The following is a 24,754-nucleotide window of genomic DNA, read 5'->3' as shown; positions in this document are numbered from 1 at the left end:
TTCCTATGCACTGCTGAAACTCCATATTTATTGTTTCACAACGGACGTCATTAATAATATTGCAGTTCATTTCTTTATATTTTTTGCTAACACTAGATTACACCTCGGAGCAAATATTTAAGAAAAAAGTAGTAATTGATTTACAATTTCAGTTGAATCACCACGGTTATATCCTTGCAAATTAATGTCTTTCTTGGTCTCTTTTCCCTTATCATCCATGAGCTCATTTAAAATATTCCACGTTTCTTTCATGCTACCTTTACTTTCCTCCAACTTATTTCCATAGTAATCAAACATTGCTTTTCTTCTCAGTTTATACACCAGATTTCTTTGCTTTGTAAATAAAATAAAAACTCACCACTTTTTGGAATCCAAATCAAACAGTTCGTGGTAACGAACTGTAGTAAGGAGCGACCCGGCTCAATAGCAACCAAAACTCTAAAAAATTGAATTTTGTTGTCAATAGCTACATCAAAAGAATCGCATTTTAATGCTGATTTTAAATATATGAGTTTCATCAAGTTTAGTCTTACCCATCAAAAGTTACGAGCCTGAGAAAATTTGCATTATTTAAGAAAATAGGGGGAAACACCCCCTAAAAGTCGTAGAATCTTAACGAAAATGACATCATCAGATTCAGCGTATCAGAGAGCCCTACTGTAGAAGTTTCAAGCTCCTATCTACAAAAATGTGGAATTTTGTATTTTTTGCCAGAAGACAAATCACGGGTGCGTGTTTATTTATTTATTTTTTTTTCCCCAGGGGTCATCGTATCGACCAAGTGGTCCTAGAATGTCGCAAGAGGGCTCATTCTAACGGAAATGAAAAGTTCTAGTGGCCTTTTTAGGTGACCAAAAAATTGGAGGGCATCTAGGCCCCCTCCCACGCTCATTTTTTCCCAAAGTCAACGGATCATAATTTTGAGACAGGCATTTTGTTCAGCATAGTCGAAAAACATAATAACTATGTCTTTGGGGATGACTTAATCCCCCACAATCCCTGGGGGAGGGGCTGCAAGTTACAAACTTTGACCAGTGTTTACATATAGTAATGGTTATTGGGAAGTGTACAGACGTTTTCAGAGGGGATTTTATTTTGTTTGGGGGTGGGGCCGAGGGGAGGGGGATATATTGGAGGATCTTTCCTTGGAGGAATCTGTCATGGGGGAAGAAAAATTCAATGAAAAGGGCGCAGGATTTTCTAGCATTACTATAAGAAAACAATGAAAAATAAACATGAAAACTTTTTTTCAAATGAAAGGAAGGAGTAGCATTGAAACTTAAAACGAACAGAGATTATTACGCATATGAGGGGCTCTAAAAATACTTTAGCATAAAGAGCGATGTATTTAGGAGGAGATAAATACATCGCTCTTTATGCTAAAGTATTTTTAGTAATTTCAACTATTTATTCTACGGCCTTTCTGATTCAGGGGTCATTCTTAAAGAATTGGGACAAAACTTACGATTTAGTGTAAAGAGCAAGGTATTAACGAGGGTACAAACCCCCTCGTATACATAACAAAAATATAAGATTATGAAAGTTTGTTACGTAAGTTAATTCTTAAGTTACGTATATTTTTTACTAATAAAACATTCGTTAAAAATTAAAAGTTCTAGTTGCCTTTTTAAGTAACCGAAAAATTAGAGGGCAACTAGACCTCCTTCTCCACCCCTTATTTCTCAAAATCGTCTGATCAAAACTGAGAGAAAGCCATTTAGCCAAAAAAAGAATTCATATACAAATTTGATTTTAATAATTTATGTGCGGAAAGCCAAAACCAAACATGCATTAATTCAAAAACGCTCAGAAATTAAATAAAAAAAAAACTTATTTGTTTAGCTGAAAGTAAGGAGCGACATTAAAACTTAAAACGAACAGAAATTACTCCGTATATGAAACGGGTTGTCCCCTCCGCAATCCCTCACTCTTTACGCTAAAGTTTGACTCTTTGCCACAATTCTACTTTTTAAAACAATTAAAAGCTTTAGCGTCAAGAGCGAGGGATTGCGGAGGGGACAACCCATTTCATACACGGAGTAATTTCTGTTCGTTTTAAGTTTTAATGTCGCTCCTTACTTTCAGCTAAAAAAATTAGTTTTTTTTATTTAATATGTTTTATAAAGCCGATTTCTTAATTTTATTCGATCAATTGTCTCCTCTGTTATCCATGGTCTACGGGGAATCAGCTTCTTTGATTTAAAAACTTTTACTGTACACGTTCTTTCATAAATAGGGATAATTACTTCCATCAGGCAATACAGGGCTCTAATAGGACATTCTTTTTCTTCAAACAATTCACTCCAGTCTATTACGCTCATATCCTCTGAAAATTTCAGAAGGTTTTCTTTTTTCATCAGCCGAAATTTTAGTTGTTTTTTTCCTGGACTCGTTTAACCCTACAACATATAGCAGCTGACAGTGGGAGGTGATCAGACCGAGTAAACATGATCAAATCGGAAAACCTTCGATTCAAAGCAATTGAACTGTCAATAATCGTTGCAGATTGAATCGTGGTTATCGTTGGAATCGAGCCAGCCTTTTCTGAAATTCAGAAAAGATCTTAACAACTGTAATAAATTACCGCGGGTACCGCAGTTTTTTCACTTTTCACCAATGTTTCATAACCAACACAGTCACAAGATTTCTTAAGGTCTAGTAACACTGAAGCAACTTTCAAGCCTCAGTTTAACGTATCCATAAGCGTAAAATCGAATGCATGTCTGTGTATGTCTCAAGTATGTATTGCTACAATGTTTAACCGACTACTAAGAAACTTTAAGACGCTATTGAGTACGTTCTCGCAAAGGTTTTTTAGTATAAAATCTTTCAACTCCCCCAAGGCCCTCTTAATACTTTTAGTGCTGATTGCCATTCTCACTGAACACGAACACTTGACAGTTGCTTCTATTGACATTATTCATATTTTTGGGATATTAATTATCATTGACACGTTTCACGTTTTGTAAGCAGAAACACTACTTTCTTTGGGGTGGAACTGTGTAAACTACCATCGTCTTGTCCAGGTCTAACGTTCGATCTAATTTTAAATCCCACAGAGGAGAAATATGCACATGCTGAGTCAATATTCACATTATCAGGAGTAATTCCACCTACACAAAACTACTATGTTCGTGGAGATCCACCTACGCTCGCCCTGGACATACTGGAAAAAATCTCTTTTCTTGCGAAAGAAAGGAAAAAATGCCAGAGATGGTTTCATCCAAAACTGTAGTGGAAACGCAGGATAGCTTCTGAACTGCTTCTAAATCCCAAGCGCCTAAACTTTCCTGTATACATTCTGTAACAGGTGAAAAAACAACCTTTCGTCCCCGCGGTAGGAAATGGGAAATCTAAGACGTTAATTGACGCAGCTTAAAAATGTACCTGGAATGATAGGCTTTATGGCTTTGATTTGTTGCAGGAATCGGCTATATATGGCCTAAGATTTATTGGGGAGAAGGCCGAAAAGGTACCCATGTTTTTAGGCTCCACAACGCCCCGCTCTTTACGCTAAAGAGCGTAAAGAGTGTAATTTCTGTTCGTTTTAACTTTTCTCTTACTCTTCCGTTCTGATTTCTTTCTGACGTTTGACTCTTTCTCTTAACTCTACTTTTTAAAACGGTAAAAAACTTTAGCGTAAAGAGCGGGGCGTTGAGGAGGAAAAGCCCCTTTCATATACGGAGTAATTTCTGTTCATTTTAAGTTTTAATGTCGCTCCTTACTTTCATTTAAAAAAAAAAATTGTTAAATTTCCGCACGTTTTTGAATTTGGCTCTCAGCACTTAAATAATTAAAACGAAATTTGCATATTAATTTTTTTGGCTAAATGGCTTTTAATCGGATGATTTTAATCAGTTTTAAGTTAGTTTTAATCGGAAGATTTTGAGAAAAAAGGAGCGAGGGAGGAGGCCTAGCTGCCCTCCAATTGTTTGATTACTTAAAAAGGTAATTATAACTTTTAATTTTTTACGAACATTTTCATAAGTAAAAAATATACGTAATTTACGAATTAACTTACGTAGCGAACTTCTGTATTCGTATGCTTTTATTGCGTATATGAGGGGGCTCACCCCTCGTCGATACCTCGCTCTTTACACTAAAGCTTAAATTTTGTTCCAATTCCCTAAAAATGACCCCTGAATCACAAAGGCCGTAGAATAAGTAGTTGTAATTACTAAAAATACTTTAGCGTAAAGAGCGAGGTATTACGAGGAGGTAAACCCCTCATATGCGTTATAATGTCTGTTTGTTTTCAGTTTCAATGCTGCTGCTCACTTTCAGTAAAAAAAACCTTTTTATATTTAGTTTTTCATTGTTTTTTTTTAAATAACGCTAGAAAATCCTGTGCCCCCTCCATTGAAAGTCTCTTCCCCCATGAGAAGTTCCTCCATGGAAAGATCCTCCCACGTAACCCCTCCCCTCAACCCCCCCCCCAAACGAAAAATCCCCCTGAAAACGTCTGTACACTTCCCAGTAACCATTACTATATGTAAACACAGGTCAAAGTTTGTAACTTGCAGCCCCTCCCACGGGGACTGCGGGGGAGTAAGTCGTCCCCAAAGACATAGTTATTAGGTTTTTCGACTACGGTGAATAAAATGACTGTCTCAGAATTTTGATCCGGTGACTTTGGGGAAAAAATGAGCGTGGGAGGGGGCCTAGGTGCCCTTCAATTTTTTGGGTCACTTAAAAAGGGCACTAGAACTTTTAATTTCTGTTAGAATGAGCCCTTTTGCGACATTCTAGGACCACTGAGTCGATACGATCACCCCTGAAAAAAAAAACAACAAATAAACACGCATCCGTGATTTGTCTTCTGGCAAAAAGGCGAAATTCCACATTCTTGTAGATAGGGGCTTGAAACTTCTAAAATAGGGTTCTCTGATACGCTGAATCCGATGGTGTGATTTTGATTAAGATCGTACGACTTTTAGTGGGTGTTTTCCCCTATTTTCTAAACTGGGGCAAATTTTCTCAGGCTCGTAACTTTTAATGGGTAGGACTAATCTTGATGAAACTTATATATTTAAAATCAGTATTAAAATGCAATTCTTTTGATGTAACTATTGGTATCAAAAGTCCATTTTTTAGAGATTCGGTTACTACTGAGCAGGGTCGTTCCTTACACTCTTTACGCTCTTTACACTCTTTACGCTCTTAAGCGTAAAGAGCGGGGCGTTGAGGAGAAAAAGCCTCTTTCATATATGGAGTAATTTCTGTTCGTTTTAAGTTTCAAAGTCGCTCCTTACTTTCATTTAAAAAAACTTGTTTTTTTTTTGCTGTTTAATAACAATAAGAAACATTCCCATTTAAACTTTGACAAAAACAAATTGCTTCTGCAACAAGAGGGGAGCTACAGATCCGCAGTACCCATGTTTTAGGCTCAATCCAAAAATATTCCCACGAAGGAAGGGAGATTAAAGATTAATTTTGATCCCCCACCCCCAACTAAAAAAACTTCTTTTATGTTCTTAGGTCACTGATTGACATACGATTGGGCAAACAGGTACCCAAAAAACAACCCGTAAACAATTCTTCTGGAAAGCATGCAACAATCACTCCTCAATCTTCCCAAGCTCTTGCGCTTCAGAACTATACTTGACCACTATTATTACTGTGGCTTACAATAGCCTATTCTTGATTGACAAACTTATTTTCCTGTTCTTCCAAACTTTTCTCAAATGAAACAACACCCGGGGTCTTGGCTAATCTACTTTGTATATCTTCACTGCATCCACTATCATTTCTAATAATCCTACCCAGGTATATGAAGCTATCCACTTGATTGATCTTCTCGTTGCCCAACATCACCTTTTCAACTTCATTTATTCCTAGTCTAAGGGACTGAGTATTCTTAATATTAACTTTCAAGTTTATTCTTGCACCCTGGAATCTCAAAACCTAAAAAAAATTCATACATTTTACTAACGTTTTCATCAAGCCTTTGCAGTGTTCCTTAGGACAGTCAATCAGAATCATCCATATTAATGCGGAGAAATGCAAACTTACTTAGCTCCTGATTCGATACGAAACCAATTATTAACTTCATTTCGTACCTTAACTGCAGTAATGTTGTTCTTCTACATAGCACTAATAATTTTAATCTGATAACCTGGTATAAAGTAAAGGGAGAGGACCTACACTAAAGCATTCCTGTCGGGTGAATCAAATGTTTGTTCATAATCAATAAAACTGAATACTAAAGGGGTTTGATGGGGGGTTATTAGTCCCTATTCTATTGAAACTTTATCTACAATGTCTTTAAGTCTAATAAATATGTCGTGCCGCACTGAATTAAGTACAATGGACCATATTCCACAACTATTAGATTCCTCCTAGTTGTACCTATCCTTTAAAATTTGTTTGCTAAAAGTCTGGCAAAAGAAGAAGAAAAAGAGAAAAATATTTTTATTAAAAGTAAGCTTAGTATGCGAGGATACCCTAGGATTGAACCAGCGTTAAAGAACAAAGTAAGAATAGCCTGAAAGTTAAAATGCAGAATAAAAAGAAAAGAAATGAATGCAAAAAAAAGTACCAACCAGCTTTTACATCCACAGCCTTTTCAAAAAACTCCGGTTTTATGTAGCCAGTTTGATCTCCGGGGCTCAAAATAACATTATTTGGTGATCTATAAAACTTGAGTCCAGCTAGAAAAAAAAAATTTTGGATAGAACAAATACCATTTATCATACATTTTATCATACTGCTACTACTTTTCATTAAATAAAAAAAACAAGCTCTTTTTTTAACTGAAAGCAAGGAGCGACATAAAAACTTAAAACACACAGAAATTATTCCGTATAAGAAAGGAGCAGTCCCCTCCTCAACACCCCGCTCTTTACGCTAAAGTATGACTCTTTCTCCCAACTTTACTTTTTAAAACAATAGTAAAACAAAAATACTTTGGCGTAAAGAGTGAGATATTGAGAAGCTGACGAACCCCCACATATACGGAATAATTTCTGTTCGTTTCATGTTTAATGTCGCTCCTAATTTTCAGTTTAAAAAAAACTTAAAAAAAAAATTTAATTTCTGAACGTTTTTGAATTATTTTAGCTTTTGATTTTGGCTCACGGTATATGAATAACTAAAAAAAATTATATTAATTTTACTTTATTTTAGCTAAATGACTTTCTCACAGTTTTGATTGGACGATCTTGAGAAAAAGAATGGGGGAGGGGGCCTAGTTGCCCTCCAACTTTTTGGTTACTTAAAAATGCCACTAACTTTTAATTTTATTTACGAAGGTTTTTGTTAGTCATAAATATACGTAACTTACAAATTAACTTACGTAACAAACTTCTATATTCATATATTTTTATTACTTAAAGTTTTTTTTGTTAATTAAAAGGCCATCAGAACTTTTAATTTTCTTTATAGAAGTTTTTATTAGTAATAAATATACGCAACTTACAAATTAACTTACGCAACGAACTTCTATATTCGTATATTTTTATTACGTATATGAGGGGGTTCACCCCCTCGTTAATACCTCACTCTTTACATTAAACTTCGAATTTTGTCCCGATGCTTTAAGAATGACCCCTGAATCACAAAGGCCATTTAATTAGAATAAACAGCTCTCTTGAAATTACTAAAAAATGCTTTAGCCTAAAGAGCGAGGTATTGAGGTGGGGCGAACCCCCTAATATACGTAATAATTTCAGTTCGTTTTAACTTTTAATGTTACTCCTTACTTTCAGCTGAAAAAAACTTGTTTTTTTTTATTTAATTTCTGAGCGTTTTTGAATTAATGCAAGTTTTGATTTTGGCTCACCGTGTATGAGTGAATAAATAAACTTTATTATCCGTAAAAGTATAAAAAACACAAAGTACGGAGTATTAGTATAAATAAACAAAAACAAATACGATAAACAGCGAAGAAAAAAAAATCAAACTAGCGAAAGACAACATGGACTAATTAACCAGCATCAATATGGAAAAAAGGGTGCAGAGGGTCATAAAAGTGAATAAAGTTGATAGTCTTTTTATATAAATCATCACTGGAAGACCGAATCCGAGAAGGCACATCTATTAAACCAAACTGAGCAATTATTTTTTTGTTTTGGTGCCATCTAGGAAGCCGGAGGAGGAATTTGCAATATCTGAAATAAGCCGCACGTAGAGTTTTGCGATCTTTCTTACGAAACAGATGAGCCACACCTGATAAAAACAAAAGCACAGGGGCGCAATAAGCGTTGTAAATTATGCACAAACCGTTGCGGTTGTAACGGCTTTTGTTTGGGGATATTTTTCCGCAAGCGACGCGTAGGTTTTTCACGGCTTGATTCACTAGGGATGAACAGGTAGTAGAAAGGGTTAAGGCGAAACACAAACCAAGCCAACTAACTAAAGAAGAACATGGTAGAACTGCAGTCCCAGCAACGAATGGAACGACCGCATAAGGGCTATTAAAACAAATAAACTCGCATTTAGACGCATTAACTGACAGTCCAATCTTAGATAGTTCATTGGTTAAAATAGAAAAATTGGAAAGCAATCCACGGCGAGTCCGGGCAACAAGAAGAACGTCGTCTTCATATGCAACAGAAGACAAACCAATATTACTGTAAAAAACAGAACTTTTAAGGGGATGCAGGCACGATGCAAACACACATCTAAATATACTAGGAGACAACACGGGACCTTGCCGAACTCCGTTATTAATATTTACCGGGTCAGATATTTGGCCATTCCAGGTAATTTGAATTTTAGACTTTGAATACCAAGAAGACAATAAACATAGTACAGAAGGATTAACACCTGAAGACGAAAGGAAAAACAGAGCCTGAGAGTGCAATATATTGTTGAAAGCCCCAGAAACGTCAACAGTAAGACATTTTAGTTTTTACGGCATCTTTCGTGAGTCGGCTTAAAACATAATGTGCATGGGAGCAACCGAAACCTTTCCGAAAACCAAACTGAAAAGGCGTAAAATCACAATTCGACTCAATTTCTGATAGTAATAAATGTTCAAGGAACTTACTTAAAACACAAGATACTGTAATGGGACAATAATTTACACATGACGTGGGGTCCTTGCGTCGCTTTTGAATTGACGTTACACGGCCACAAAGGAAACTATCAGGAACAAGCGACTATGTACAGGACACAGTTGCGGAGCAACAGTCTCCATTATGTCCTTCAGAGGACATTTTTCTAATGCGGCTTCGATTGTTATCTTGAAGCATCTTTGATATGGTTTTATTTCGAGCTCCTACTAAACTGAGTTTGCTAAAATGTTTAGCTGGTCCAGAAATAAACGAGAAAAACTTCGGAAATTATTTCTAAGAGAACGAAGCAACTTGGTATAAAGAACACTTCACTTCTTCTTGCATAACTTTCATAGCACTACTCAATAAAAATAAAATAGACATCAAAATCGAAAATTTAAGAAAATTTCAAAAAATCGGAACGAGATTGACTTTTCCGGAATTATTTCCGGGAAATCTGTAAGAGCTACGGAATTTCATGCTTCAGTTCTCGAAAACATCAATAAAAGTTCTATATGAGTTCATAATTATTTTATCTCTAAAACGTTTACTTCCGAAACTAGGGCCGTCTTAACTTGACGCCAATTCGAAGTATTATGTTTCGAGACGCACATTTCGGGAATTATTTCCGGGAAATCTGAAAGAGATACGGAAATAACGTCTTATAGTTTTCTGCTTAACTTTTGATGGTCTAAGCTAGGAAAATATAAAACAAACCAAATTCACCAAAAAATTTAAATTGCCCCGAGGGCATGACAAAACTTCCAAATAGAAAAACCCAAAGAAGGAATTTTATTTCGGAGAAACTATTGTAAGCTCCAGTTGTTAGGAGATCGAGACCTGTCGAACCGCGTTGGAAAAAAAATTCTAGCTGGTCCAGAACAGAAGTTACCTCTAGAACGTCGAAACTTCGGAAATTATTTCTTAGAGAACGAAGCAACTTGGTATATAGAACACTTCACTTCTTCTTGCATACTTTTCATAGCACTACTCGATAAAAATATAAGAAACATCAAAATCGAAAATTTGAGAAAATTCCAAAAAAAATCGGAACGAGATGGACTTTTCCGGAATTATTTCCGGGAAATCTGTAAGAGCTACGGAATTTTGTGCTCCGGTTCTCGAAGAGAAAAATGAAAGTTCTACATGAGTTCAGCATAACTGTATTTCTAACAAGTTTATTTCCGAAGCTAGGGTCGTCTTAACTTGACGCCAAACATCGAACGCAGAGTTTCTAAGAAAAAAACGGTTTATTTTTTTTTATGGAAAACTGTTAGAAATTTAGGAACTTCTCTGGAACTTTCTTACTCTGTTTCACGTTTCCCTTCCCTCTGAAAAATATCAAATTTTTAACTCTTACCACTTCGGAGCTACAGGTCGCTGATCACGGTGAAAAAAAAAAAAAACTACGAAAGCAGTAGTGTTGCTCCGCAACACAATTACTAAATGACTTTAGATTTATTAGAAGTAATAAAAGACTTTCAGAATTTATTTAAAGATACAGGCAGTCACAAAAATGCATAATACACTGGATTCTTATTCGTCTATATTCAAGTCTATAACAGGATGATGGTTAGGATGGCTTTACCCTATAGAGTACCAAAAATTCTCCCGATTTTCAAGCAATTTGAATAATACTAGCCCCCTCCTAAGAATCCTACGGTAAAAATAGTATAGCTTGTTTCAAAATATTTTCAAAATTGAACTAGCAAGCCAAAATCTTAATTTTTGTGGAGAAAAAAAAAAAAACTTGACAGATATTCATTTTATTAATCAACAAAAATGTAAATAAGAAATGGATACTATTTAGGCAAAACACACTTTTTCCAAAATTAAAGTTTTAAAAGGAAAAGTAAAGAACTACATTCAACCAAAGCAAAGCCAAAATGAAGTCATATAATAGTTCAAACCTAAAACGAAACGAAATTACTAACAATGAACACATGAAACTCAAAAAGACGAGAAATCGCAATGAATAACCAAGTTAAGCTTTAATCAAACAGAAATTACCACAAACAGCAGCAAGGGTATTGCCCCTTAGATCATGTAAAGGCTAGAATGTCATCTGTACTTGACTTAAAACAAAATACACTGTAAACATTTTCTCTTTTATAACGTTAATAAATCAAAAACTGCAGAGACTTCTAAGAATGAAAATTCCTATATATCAAACAATCAGTCTACTTTCACTAGTCATTTTCAGCAGACTTGGTTATTGCAGTGATTTTCTTTTTATTCTTTTTTTTGTTATTGATGAAATTTGACAAACAAAAAACAGACTATTAAAAATGCATATTGTACCAGTGAAATTCAAATAAAATTCAAGCTGCTTAGAGGTTTTGGGTTTTTTGTTATTGTTGAAATTTGACAAATAGAAACAGAGTATTCAAAAATGCACATTGTTCCAGTGAAATTCAAATAATATTCAAGCTGCTTAGAGGTTTTGGATTTTTTGTTATTGTCAACCGGAAATTTGACAAATAAAACAACCTACTCAGAATGTATATTATCCCTATAAAACTCAAATGATATTCAAGCCGCTTAGATGTTTTGGGATTTTTGTTATTGTTGAAATTTGACAAATAAGAACAGAATATTCGAAATGCATAGTCTATTGTTCTAATAAATTGTCAATGATATTCAAGCCACTCAAAGGTTTTGAGTGGAGAGGGGGAGAGGCAGCGTCGTTTTCATTAAAAAGGAAATGAGCTTCCGGCCTTTAGAAGGCCTAGGAAACATCAGCCCTACTCCTTTTTATGATACTTTCTGTTCATTTCAAATTCAACTTGCTTATTCGTTGATGTGTCTGTTCCTTTAGGGTCTTATTTATTCATTGACAAATTTCTATTCATTTTAAGCTTAAATTAGTCTTCTACTTTATTTCTGCTGATCTTATACCTCTTTACTTTTCTTTACAATACTTCATTTTTGATAGAAGTTATTCAATTACTCACTATTAACAGCAACAGAAAGTACTAAGAATAAACAATGAAATCTAAAACAAATAAAAAATCCAATGAACAACATAGTCATATTTAAAGCAAACAAAAATCACCCGAAAGAGGCAGTGTTGCCACTGCTTTTGAACCACACAAAAGGCTTGAGTGTTGTATGTATGTAAATGGAAGGAAACTAAATACTTACAATAGAATAAAAGTTTTGCATAGGCAATGGATTTTTCTAAACATGTGAAAGCAACGGTCTTAAAAGAAAGAAAACAATGACAGAAACAAGTGTATTTTTAAATAGTAAATTTAAATTAAATATCACAAATATTTATATGGAGGAACAATGTTTTTTTCTGAAAAACTGATTAATATTTATGGTACTTGCCCGTCGTCCAAGTGCCATATAGCGATCACAATTTCTGTCGGTCCGTCGGTCTGTCGGTCCCAGTTTTGCTATTTCGGGCCCTTCTAGATACGCTAGGACGATGACAGTTGACAGGCGTATCAGGGACAAGACAAGATTAAATTAGAAATAGTCACTTCCCCGATTCGACCATCTAGAGTGGAGTGGATGGACGGTTAATTTAGAAAAATTAGAAAAAATGAGGTATTTTTAACTTGCGGACGGGTGATCGGATCTTTATGAACTTTTGATATCCAGAAGGACCTCGTGTCTCAGAGCTTTTATTTTAAACCCCGACTGGATCCGGTGACACTGGGGGGAGTTGGATGGGGAAACCGGAAATCTTGAAAAACACTTAGAGCAGAGAGATCGGGATGAAACTTGGTGGGAAGAATCAGCACGAGTCCTAGATACCTGATTTACATAATCAGACCGGATCCGGCTTCTTTGGGGGAGTTGGGGGGATTTCCATTGCTTTGGCGACTTCGCTGCTTCTGGACGTGCTAGGACGGTGAAAATTGGTAGGCGTGTCAGGGACCTGCACAAATTGACTTGGTAACAACCGTTTTCCCGATTCGAACATCTGGGGGGGGGGGGTTAGGGAAGGGAAGTCATAAAAATTGAGGTATGTTTATCTTACGAATGGGTTATCGGATCTTAATAAAACGTGATATATAGAAAGATCCCATGTCTCAGATGCTCCACTTTCAATTCAGATCGGATATGGAGATATTAGGGGATGGAGGGGGGAAACGGAAATCTTGGAAACCGGGAATCTTGGAAAACACTTAGAGTGGAGAGATCAAGATAAAACTTGATGAGAAGAATAAACACAAGTTCTTGATACGTGATTGACATAACCAGACCGGACCGAGTCTAATTTTAGGTCCTGACCTCGTCACAAGAGCCATATGAGCTCTTGGCTCATGTTTTATGTATCAATTTTCAATGATTTGATTTCATTCAAAAACAAATAGCACTTTAGCCCTAGGGATGGTTTGGGGAAGCCACAAAACTAATCTGGTGAGTAACACTTCTGTCTCTTACAAGTTTGACTTTGTCCATTGACTAATTCGAAAAATTGCTTTGAATATTACCAACAGATATTTCTGAAACTTTGTTTAAACCAAAACTTGAAAAGAACTAATATTTGAAACGAATTTTTTTCCACAAACTCAAATCGGTGTTTCTGAAGTATGAAAGTTATTACACGTTTGGAAATGATAAAATAGTTAAACTACAACCACTATCAAACAGTTCGTGGTAACGAACTGTAGTAAGGAGCGACCCGGCTCAATAGTAAACGAAACTCTAAAAAACGGAGTTTCTGATGCTAAAAGATATATCAAAAGAATCGGATTTTTATGCTGATTTCAAATATATACGTTTCATCAAATTTAGTCTTTGTCATCACAAGTTACGAGCCTGAGAAAATTTGCCTTATTTTGGAAAATAGGGGGAAACACCCCCTAAAAGTCATAGGATCGTAACGAAAATCACACCATCGCATTCAGCGTAGACCCTGTAGAAAAAATTTCAAGGTCCAATCTACAAAAATGTGGGATTTCGTATTTTTTGCCAGAAGACAAATCACGGGTGCGTGTTTATTTGTTTGTTTTTTTCCCAGGGGTCATCGTATCGACCAAGTGGTCCTAGAGTGTTGCAAGAGGGCTCATTCTAACGGAACTGAAAAATTCTAGTGCCCTTTTTAAGTAACCGAAAAAATTGGAGGGCACCTAGGTCCCCTCCCACACTTATTTTTTTCCCCAAAGTCAACGGATCAAAATTTGAGATAGCCATTTTGTTCCGCATAGTCGAAAACCATAATAACCATGTCTTTGAGGATGACTTAACCCCCACAGTCCCTGGGGGAGGGACTGCAAGATACTAACTTTGACCAACGTTTACATACAATAATGGTTATTGGGAAGTGTAAGGACGTTTTCAGGGGGATTTTTTTGTTTGGGTGTGGGGTTCAGGGGACGGGGCTATATGGGAGGATCTTTCCTTGGAAGAATATTTCATGGGGGAAGAGAAATTCAATGAAAAGGGCGCAGGATTTTCTAGCATTACTATTAAAAAAAAAACTATGAAAATATAAACATGAAAAAGTTTTTTCAATTGAAAGTAAGGAGAAGCATTAAAACTTAAAACGAACAGAGATTATTACGCATATAAGGGGTTCTAAAAAATACTTTAGCATAAGGAGCGAGGTATTTAGAAGGAGATAAATACTTCGCTCTTTATGCTAAATTATTTTTAGTAATTTCAACTATTTATTCTACGGCCTTTCTGATTCAGGGGTCATTCTTAAAGAATTGGGACAAAACTTAAGATTTAGTGTGAAGAGCGAGATATTAACGAGGGGACAAACCCCCTCATATATATAATCATAAATACAAGAATATAAAAGTTTGTTACGTAAGTTAGTTCTTAAGTTACGTATAGTTTTTACTAATAAAAACGTTCGTTAAAAATTAAAAGTTCCAGTTGCCTTTTTAATTAACCGAAAAATTGGAGGGCAACTAGGCCTCCTTCCCCACCCCTTATTTCTCAAAATCGTCTGATCAAAACTAAGAGAAAGCCATTTAGCCAAAAAAAGCATTAATATGCAAATTTCATTTTAATAATTTATGTACGGAGAGCAAAAATCAGACATGCATTAATTCAAAAACTTTAGGAAATTAAATAAAAAAAACAAAGTTTTTTGAAATGAAAGTAAGGAGCGACATTAAAACTTAAAACGAACACAAATTACTCCGTATATGAAAGGGGCTTTTCCTCCTCGACACCCCGCTCCTTGCGCTAAAGTTTGATTCTTTCTCGCAACTCTACTTTTTAAAACAATAAAAAACTTTAGCGTAAAGAGCGGGGTGTCGAGGAGGAAAAGCCCCTTTCATATACAGAGTAATTTCTGTCCGTTTTATGTTTTAATGTCGCTCCTTACTTTCATTTCAAAAAACTTGTTTTTTTTTATTTAATATTTATTTGTGGTAATCTCTGCAGGTTTGCCTTCATTGTGATTTTTGTTCCTTCTATTGCCTACATCTATTTCGTTTATATTGATTTTTATTTATTCAAGTTTAAAAGCTTATACAAGGTGATTTATGTTTCTTTGAGGTTTTCAATTCGCTTATCGCTTTGTGTGGAAAAACTATGTTATTTAATCTAAAGTCTTTGCGTTTTTTAATTGATTTAGTATTTGTATACACTAAAGGTACAATCTTTAGCTAATACGCTTTGTAATTAAAAGCAATCGATATAAATTAATAGTAGAAACAAAGTAGAGGTGGTCATGGTAAATTTAGATGCACTAAAATTATTTGTGGTAGAAGCAGTAGCAGCTTTCAAGCTAGCAATAGTCCTGTTGGGAACACTGTCGACAGAATAAGTTGTGACGTGAGTAGCAATGTAGTTAGTACAGTTGTGGCAGGAGCAGTCAGAATAGAAGCACTAGCTAGATATGGTAGTGGTACTTGGATTGTTTTTGTTAGGATGCATTGTCTTCATGTAGGTATTTATTTTCTAGGAATCACCTCAATTTTTATGAGTCAAGACGAAGAGCCGTCAAAGGGAAAGTTTGTGCAGCCTTTCTTTAGAAAGTGAAGATAGGTACACTCGTTGTAAGAACTTCCATTTTTACCATTGTTTTTTCGAGCTGTGTGGTTTTATTTGCAATAACATCAACAACCAAGAAATAAAAGAAATTACTACCATAATAACCAAAATCACTGAACAGAACTAAAGAAATGTAGCTTGATAGTTTGATATACATTGAAATTCATTCCTTAAAATTTGAGTAACTTTGGATTTATTAACGTTATTAAATAAATAAAAAACAAGTTTTTTTTTAACTGAAAGTAAGGAGCGACATTAAAACTTAAAACGAACAGAAATTACCCCGTATATGAAAGGGTCTGTTCCCTCCACAACGGCCCGATCCTTACGCTAAAGTTCGACTCTTTCTCTCAGCTCTACTTTTTAAAACAGCAAAAGAATTTAGCGTAAAGAGCGGGTCGTTGAGGAGGGAACAGCCCCTTTCACATACGGAGTAATTTCTGTTCGTTTTAAGTTTTAACGTCGCTCCTTACTTTCAGCTGAAAAAACTTTTCATGTTTTTTTTTCAAATAATGCTAAAAAATCCTGCGCCCCTTCCATGGAAATTCTCTCCCCCCATGACAAATTCCTCCATGGAATTTGCAGCCTCTCCCACGGGGATTGTGGGGGAGAAGCCGTGCCCAAAGACTGTTATTAAGTTTTTTGACTATGCTGAATAAAATTACTATCTCAGAATTTTGATTCGGTGACTTTGGGAAAAAATGAGCGTGGGAGGGGGCCTAGGTGCCCTCCAAAGTTTTGGTCACTAAAAAGGGCACTAGAACTTTTAATTTCCGTTATAATGAGCCCTGTCGAGATATTCCAGGACCACTGGGTCGATATGATCACCCCTGGGAAAAACAACAACAAAAAAACAAACAAATAAACACGCATCCGTGATCTGTCTTGTGGCAAAAAATACAAAATTCCACATTTTTGTAGATAGGAGCTTGAAACTGCTATTGTAGGGTTCTCTGAATCTGAATACCCTGAATCTGATGGTGTTATTTTCGTTAAGATTCTATGACTTGTTAAGGCAAATTTTCTCAGGCTCGTAACTTTTGATGGGTAAGACTAAACTTGATGAAAATAATATGTTTAAAATAAACATTAAAATATTCTTTTGATGTAACTATTGGTATCAAATTCCGGTTTTTAGAGTTTCGGTTACTATTGAGCCGGGTCGCTCCTTACTACAGTTCGTTACCACGAACTGTTTGATAAAAGAGAAAAAGGTTGATAATAAATTTTGCTTTTAGTAAAGGGCAAATGACGTTCTAGCCTTTAGAAAGTATAGAGCTCGTTAGTCCTACTCCTGTTTTTGGCAATTTATGCTTATATTTAGTTTGAATTGATTATTTATTGTAGAATCTGTTCGTTTTACTCTTGAATTACTCTTTCACTTTATTTCTGCTCTTCTTGGGTTTAATTCAGCTCTTTACTTTCTTTTAAAAACATTTTTTTTTGTAGAAAAAGCTGCATTAGATTAATTTATAGTTCGCTTTGGATTGACATAGTTTTTTAATTAGTGTTGGTCGGGGTACTTGTGGTAGTAGTAGCAGTGATTGCTGAATAAGTAGTACAAATAGTGGTGATAGTTGGAATAGTAGTGGTGGTGGCAGCAGCAGCAGCAGTAATAAATAGTAGTAGTAGTAGTTAAAATATTAGTAGTAATAGCAGCCGAAGTAGTAATAGTCGCATTAGTAGTACTAGTCGTAGCAATAGTAGTGGTAGTAGTAGTAGTCGTCGCAGCAAAGGTTATCATAGTAGTAGTAGTGGCAGCAGTCGTAGTGTCCTGATAGTAGTGGTAGTAGTAGCAGTAACAATAATATTAGTCATAGTAGTACCAAGCGTAGTTGCAGATGTGGTAGTAGTCGTCAGAACTGTATCAGTAGTGGTAGTAGTTTTAGCAGTAGTAATCCTAGTAGCAGTAGCAGCCGTAGCAGTAGTTGTTGTAGTAACAGCATCCCTACTAGTTGCCGTAGCGCAGCCGTAACCATAATAATCATATTGGTAGTAGTTGTAACAGTAGTACTCTTAACAATAGCTGTTACTATATTAGTTATCGTAGTAGTAGTCGTCAAACATTGGTAATCATAAAAGCAGTAGCCGCAGAATTAGTAAGCTAATAATAATGGTATTAGTGGTAGTCTTAGTAACAATCGTCGTAGTAGTAGTCTCAATAGTCATTAGAGTAGTCCTACTAGCAGAGGTAGTATGGACGCAGTGTCTTTTGGTTGGTTCAACATCCCCCTCAACATGCCCTGAAAGGCGAGTAGTATTGGGTATATCTGTACAAGCAGAGCCCTATCCCGGCGTGCTATTGGAGTTGTTAGTCCCTCGTATCCACCTAAAACTTCTAAAGAGTCTTAGAATTTTCTTAAAACAATATATTTTCGTTGAAACCATTCAATTAATACAGCAAGAGCCAATAGAGTTATCTTAATTTCCGGTTGATAAGGAAAATTCCTGAAAATGCATGCCAGTAGTTTTTCTCGATGAAATGGGTCTTTGGATACAAGCAACCAGCAGCAAAGTACCCATCACGTGATCACTGATATAAAAGTTTGACGGTGAGTTACTTAGTATTACAGTTCCACATAGACACTTGATTAGTTTACATTGTTTCAAGTTTGAAAAAACGTTCTAGTATTTAAAAAAAAAATGAGTCATTTTAAACTATTACAGCCTGGAAGAGTTGACAGTGACGATGTGAAGACAAGAGCTCCCATTGTAGCAGTTGAAATTGGAAACGACTGTCGACTAACATTTGAGGGGGATGATATGTTTAGCAGATATGGTGTATCTCTAAATAAATTTAAGTCGGAAATTATGTTTCACAGCAAAAGTATATAAATATAATGCTTATATACAGACTACAACATGGATTGAATGCAATCACGAAGCACATTAAGGACAACGGATTGACTCACCTCATAAAAAAGAGTGAAAATGTATATTATTCTTTTATTACATTTCTGACAATAATTTTTTTTATAATGATTTGTTTTTTGGTTAGATATTTCAGTTGATCGTTTCCTCCTCTCTTTCTAGGGGGAAAATAGGTGTTGTGAGACTGAACAAAGTAGAAACTTGCGATTGTTAATTTAGTCTATTATCATCAATGGGAGTGTCAAGAACGAAAATGGATGGATTTGAGAAACAGAAAATCTTACGAAATCAACATTGGAAAATGGTTTGGACCTAAACAATTTCGGATGTTAACCGTACAAAAGAAATTATTCTCTAAAAAATGAAAAGTGATGCTCCAGCTTTGAATTATTGTATGAGGCTTTTAAGTTGTGAGGAAAATGCATTTACTCAAATTATTGAGGTTCTAATTCAAACAAGAGAAAATAATATCGTGGATTTCCTTTTCAACACTACCTAAAAACATTCAAGTTTCCATGATGATTTTTCAGTCTCTGTTTTTCGTTGAAAAATCGACAATTAAAGCTGGTCGTCATGTGAGAACTGCACTATAATTGATAACTATAACAAAAAGTGTAGATTGTGTAATCCATGTAAATTGCATAGAGGATATACTGTAAAAATTAAGGATTGTAATTCCTGTTTTGAACAGGCTTATGACTCTTACCCTAAAGGATAACTATGCTCCCATTGGCACAATGATAAGTGCGACCAATAGGAAAATACTTACTCTGACATGATTCAAAAACCCTAAATGGGATTTCAGTTTATTTCTAAGGGATTGGTATCGTCTTGGATATAATTATTTTGGGAAGAAGAACTTGGAGCGTGTTTCAATTGTAAAAACATCAAGAGAATATGGTTTCTACATCATCGTTGCGAGGACAATGGTAGTTATGATTATAAACCAGCTGATTTTTATTTGACCCCTACAGAAAGTGATTCTTCATACGAAAATACCGTGTATGACATTATTTCCGAAGCAGACAGAAATATGTGAACTTTACAATATGAATCACAAGAGTATGATTGACTTCACAGAGGAATATAATAAAAATAAAGTTACATTATATTGTGGAAAATGTGACCCTGACTTTGCAAGCCAGGGTCAGCATAAGTTGAATCCCAATGATCTGGCACCACTAATCGTTGTCGACGACGACCATCTAAATGACGAAGAAGGAGAAAAAGTCTAAAAGATGAAGACGAAAGACTTTTTTTGTACATGTATGTTTTTATTGAAAAAACAAATTTACAAACCTTATTCTTAGAGCACTGAAATCAATATTATACCCGTAGGACAGGATATTTTCTACAATGAAGTCATTCAATCGACGACTGTCTACATAAATGTTGTGAAACTCACTCTAAGCATAGTCAGGACATCGAAAAATAAAATATAGCAACGGAAGAAAACCACAGCTTTTGGTTGATAAATCTTCTACTCGCTTCCTATATTGAATAATTGATTTCCCACTTCTTTCAAGGAAGTTTTTGATGTGAGGTGTGTAGAATGCATATGGTAGACCAAGGGGGTCAAAAACTTCTATATTTTTCGCTGTTTGAAAGATGCATAGCCAATGCCCCGTCTGCATAGTCAATGGACAACTATGAGCAATGATAATGGTGTTCTTAGCACTAAGAATATGTTCAAGGAAATCCAAAAGTATGCAACAGGAATTGCATTTGGACATATATGGATCCAAGTAAAATACATCGATTACTTGAATGGTGTTCACGGTGCAACGTCTAACAGAACACTACCGCTTGGGGTAATTTCCCAATGGGATGCAAATTGATTTAGCCAGATTAATGCTACACTCTACGTCAACGGTTTGGAAAAGCTAAAATCTAAACGTACAATGGCCGTTCGGACAATACTCATATCTTGAGTGCCAAACAAGTCCAGAACAATGACACCGTGAATTTTTGCGAACATTGTACCAACTATACCATTTTCAAATAGTTATGGATCTCAATCTAGGGATTACATTGTCAATTCATAAATGGTCCTAAAGGATTTGTCAAAAGATAAAATGTCGAGAGGAATACCATTTACTTTACATACAAGAGTATAAAGTCCAAACATTTCAAATTTGCGTGGAGGACTTGTCCATAATCCTATGGCACTGGCTCGTTTTACAAAAGCCAAAGTAAGTTTTGAGGGAAATTCACCATTGATAAATGAAGAGTCGGTGTAGGTACTTGAACCGGTGGCAATATGTCGTCGATTGGCGATTGTGCGGGGAGCCAGTAGTTTGTTATTATTTACAGAGACTCTTAATTTTTCAATTGCCAAAGCAACAAAACTCATAACCTGTTTTCATAAATGAAGTATTGCCGAGGTAAGATTGACATTTGCGTCGGTGACACATCAAGTGTTTTTCTCAAGATGAGATTGGACGGAGTGAGTTCCAGCTTTATGTCAATTTTAGCATTAGAAGGCATACATTGAGATATATTAAATATTTCATCATTTAGTTTACCAACTAAATCATACTCCTAGCTCAACGCCCAAATGAGTTCACCATCAGTATTAACATCGATCTATAATCAAAGCCCATCGCCAGACCTCTCAATTAGGACTTTGGAGTTAAAAACACAAATTGTATGTAGCTTGAATAGTTTGATATATTGTTGCCACTGCTCACCAATATTCCATGCATGTTGACACATATTTGCCTTAACAAATTGAGTAGTACGCAATTTTCACAGGAAAACCCATCGGTAGCCGTGGGAGTTTGATTGTCAGACTTTTTCCTCACCACAATTTTTGAATTAATAAATGTGGACGATAAATCTATGAAGTAGCCTTCATTAGAATAAATTTGAAAATTATCTTTTCTTAGAGTGGTTGATGATGATAGAGTTGTTCATAGTAACCATGTTTTACACTGACATCTACACTTTCTGCATTACAAAGATTTAGAGATGAGGTGACTGTAGGATGAGATTCCTTTTGGGGTAAATATGTCATTTCAGTCTAGGAAAAGAAATAATTTTTTGATCTTGACAATTTTTTCTTCGTTTTTTTTTCTTCTTTGACAAGAGTGATGTCTTTCGTTTCTAACCTGGGTAGAAACCAATGAGTGATGGGGTGTTTCTCAACCTCTCTAAACCTTTTCTACTTTTTCGTGATTTCAATCGCTCACCAGGGGATTGTACGCAGGACCTAAGATTTTGTGAGGCGCTTTCTTTAAAATCCTCACCAGCCCCTTAATCGTGTATTGTAGATGATGCAAAATCTGCGGCAACCGGAGCAATATATTTTTAGCCAGGGGTAATGAGAAACAGCTCAGCAAACCAACTATTAAGACCATACCCTGATACTGACGAAAGATCTTTGTAATAGCCAATTCCGTTACCAATCGTCGTGGTCTGAAAGCAGTAACAGAGCAATCAATATCAGGCCGAACAAATGTATTTTTTGAATTAGACATCTCATTGTTGTTGAATGGGTCAAAAATGACAGGTAATCACAGCCAAACTTATTGTAATTGCTAAAGGATCCCCTAATTCACATCTTAATGTTAGCTGATGTAGTTCCAAATACGAAGTGTTTACAGGAAGATACTGAAGATGCTTTATGTTATAGGGATCAGCATGTTCATGGATTGTTTTTTGTTCAAGAAAACATAGGAGGGGTACATTACTATTGCCAACTCTTGATGTTTCAGCAAAGGACGCATAAAGAAATCTACAACTGTCCGAGGAGAAACCGGGTGGATAGTCTGCAAAAATAACACGATCCATCCCACTGACAGTTCCAACATTTTTACCAAGGATTGTATTCTGTTTAAAGCCTAGAACATCTCTCAGAGTATCGTGGAGATGGATAATTCAATTGAGCTAATGTAAATCAGACATCTAAACTAATGTTGGGGGTAGGGCTATAGTGTCACCATCTCCAAAACAGTCATTCAATAGGTTATCGATGTAGCTGTCTGCTTCATTGATACTGACAGACTCCTCATAATTGATATTACCAAGTTCAAGAAAAATTCTATGTTTTATTTATGTTTGAAACAAAAATCCAAGTTCCATGAAAAAAACACTACAAACATTATTTTTCTAATAAAAAAAATCATGCATAACATATTTATTTATTTCTTAATTTTGTACTTCTAACATATCACAGGTGATTTTTTTTTGCATTAAATTTATTTCATGTGATTTTAAGACATGAAAAGAAGAATTTAGTTAAAAAAAGTTACCCTTTTAAAAATTTAAACCCCCTCCTCCCTTCAAGGGGTATGGAGCCCTGTCATGTCCATTACGATACTGTGTCTCGTTCACTACCAGAAAAATTATTGTAATGGGGACAAAGACCCTGTCGAGTTCTAGTAATATTCATGTTAAGGCTTGGGTTCAACACTAATTCATGCACTGAATACAAAGGTTTAAGAGTAACTAGTAGGATTCTAGTTCACAATCAGAAAAAAAATTAAATAGGGATATGGAAACTCTCATACTCATAATACATATTCTGCTAATATTAATGTTAAGGCTTGGGTTAAATAATAATCCATGGACCGGATACAAAAGTTTCAAAAAAGATAAAAAACACAAAAAATTCAGTAAATACTTTTTTTAGATTTGATATTGCTCTTTACCGTCTCCTGAAGTTCAAAATATTACACGGACTGAATTCAATAGCTCAAGAATAGCTAGTACGGTGTGGTCATTGTAAAACTATAGCTGATACACATACAATTCGGTAAATAAAGGGGACTGTAAATGTCATTTGATAAACCAAAACTGTATAAAAAACAGTATCCATCCACTAAGCATACAACAAAAACATATAGATCGCAAACCTCTTGTATATTAAGAGTCCTTGTTAAGATTCCATTTATTAAACATCCTGTTTGATTAAGTTCACTTCATCTAATGAAAATAACTTTCATAGTCATTCTTTTATATCAAAATACTTGGCTGAGATAATGGGAGTAGTGGCCGCACGTATCCGTGACACTGTTTCAGAAAGAATATCTAGGGCGTACATTTCCAAGAATTTTCCTTAGCAACCAGAAATTGAGATGAAACTATGGGCCCGCTAGTACAGCTAGAATGGTGTCACCGAAAATATATTGTTTCCGAAAAAAATGTTAAATCTTGTAGAAGTTTTTAGCTAGATACGAAGGATTAGCCGCTCCAATAGTACACTGGAATAGGGCTCTACTTGCACAGATATACGCGATACAAGGGACTGGTAACTCCAATAGCACACCAGGATAGGGCTCTGCTTCTATAGATAGACCCCATACTACAAAGGCCTAAGCCATTCCTGGAATATTGGTGGTACGCTCTTTTGACACCCTGAAAGCAAATAGTGTGTTTACATTTAGTTTAATATCCCCATCAAAATATCCTGAAAGTTTCACCTTAATACCTTTAGCCTTTTTAGAAGTACACAATGAAACAGGCCCCCTTTTCCTGATAACAAAACTTATATTTAGACAAAGGGCAACTTGTAGAGCTTACCACGCATGCTCCAGGGGCTGTGGGGGGATATTCCATACGCATACTCCTGGAGGCAAAGTTATTGAACCTTTCGACTGTTTTGAACAAAATGCCTATCTCAAAATGTGGATCTGATGTCTTTGGGGGAGGGCAGATAAAAAAGGCAAGGAGAATGGTTGCCCTCCAATCACATTTGGCTCTTAAAACTGGCACTAAAACCTTAAATATCCAATTAAATGAATCCCATCTGAAGTTTCTGCGATAACAACTTCTTCCTCAAAAAGTGCCCAGGTGAAAAAAAGAAAAATAAATAAATACTACATTGAAGCCACAGCTCCCTTTACTAAGGCAGCGCCATGCTGCCTATGATACTAATTGGATAGAAAAGTAAGATAAATTAAGCTATTAAGCAATTA

At 35.5% G+C, this 24,754-nt stretch overlaps 1 protein-coding gene across 8 annotated transcripts in view; it reads right to left on the bottom strand.

The window, feature by feature from the left end:
• Positions 1 to 24,754, bottom strand: part of LOC136040692 (tRNA 2'-phosphotransferase 1-like) — a 73,950-nt gene that overhangs the window by 18,800 nt on the left and 30,396 nt on the right. For 7 of the 8 annotated variants that reach the window (XM_065725003.1, XM_065725018.1, XM_065724993.1 and 4 more), the window contains exon 4: positions 6,543 to 6,650. The exons of the other annotated variant lie outside the window; for it this stretch is intronic. In XM_065725003.1, coding sequence (XP_065581075.1) covers positions 6,543 to 6,650 — 108 coding nt within the window. The remainder of the gene's footprint in view (positions 1 to 6,542; positions 6,651 to 24,754) is intronic. 8 annotated transcript variants of the gene reach the window in all.

The sequence above is a fragment of the Artemia franciscana genome, chromosome 2 (genome assembly GCF_032884065.1).
Source record: "Artemia franciscana chromosome 2, ASM3288406v1, whole genome shotgun sequence".
Lineage (NCBI taxonomy): Eukaryota > Metazoa > Arthropoda > Branchiopoda > Anostraca > Artemiidae > Artemia > Artemia franciscana.
Note: the sequence above shows the minus strand (reverse complement) of the source record. Positions and strands in the feature narration are given on the sequence as shown.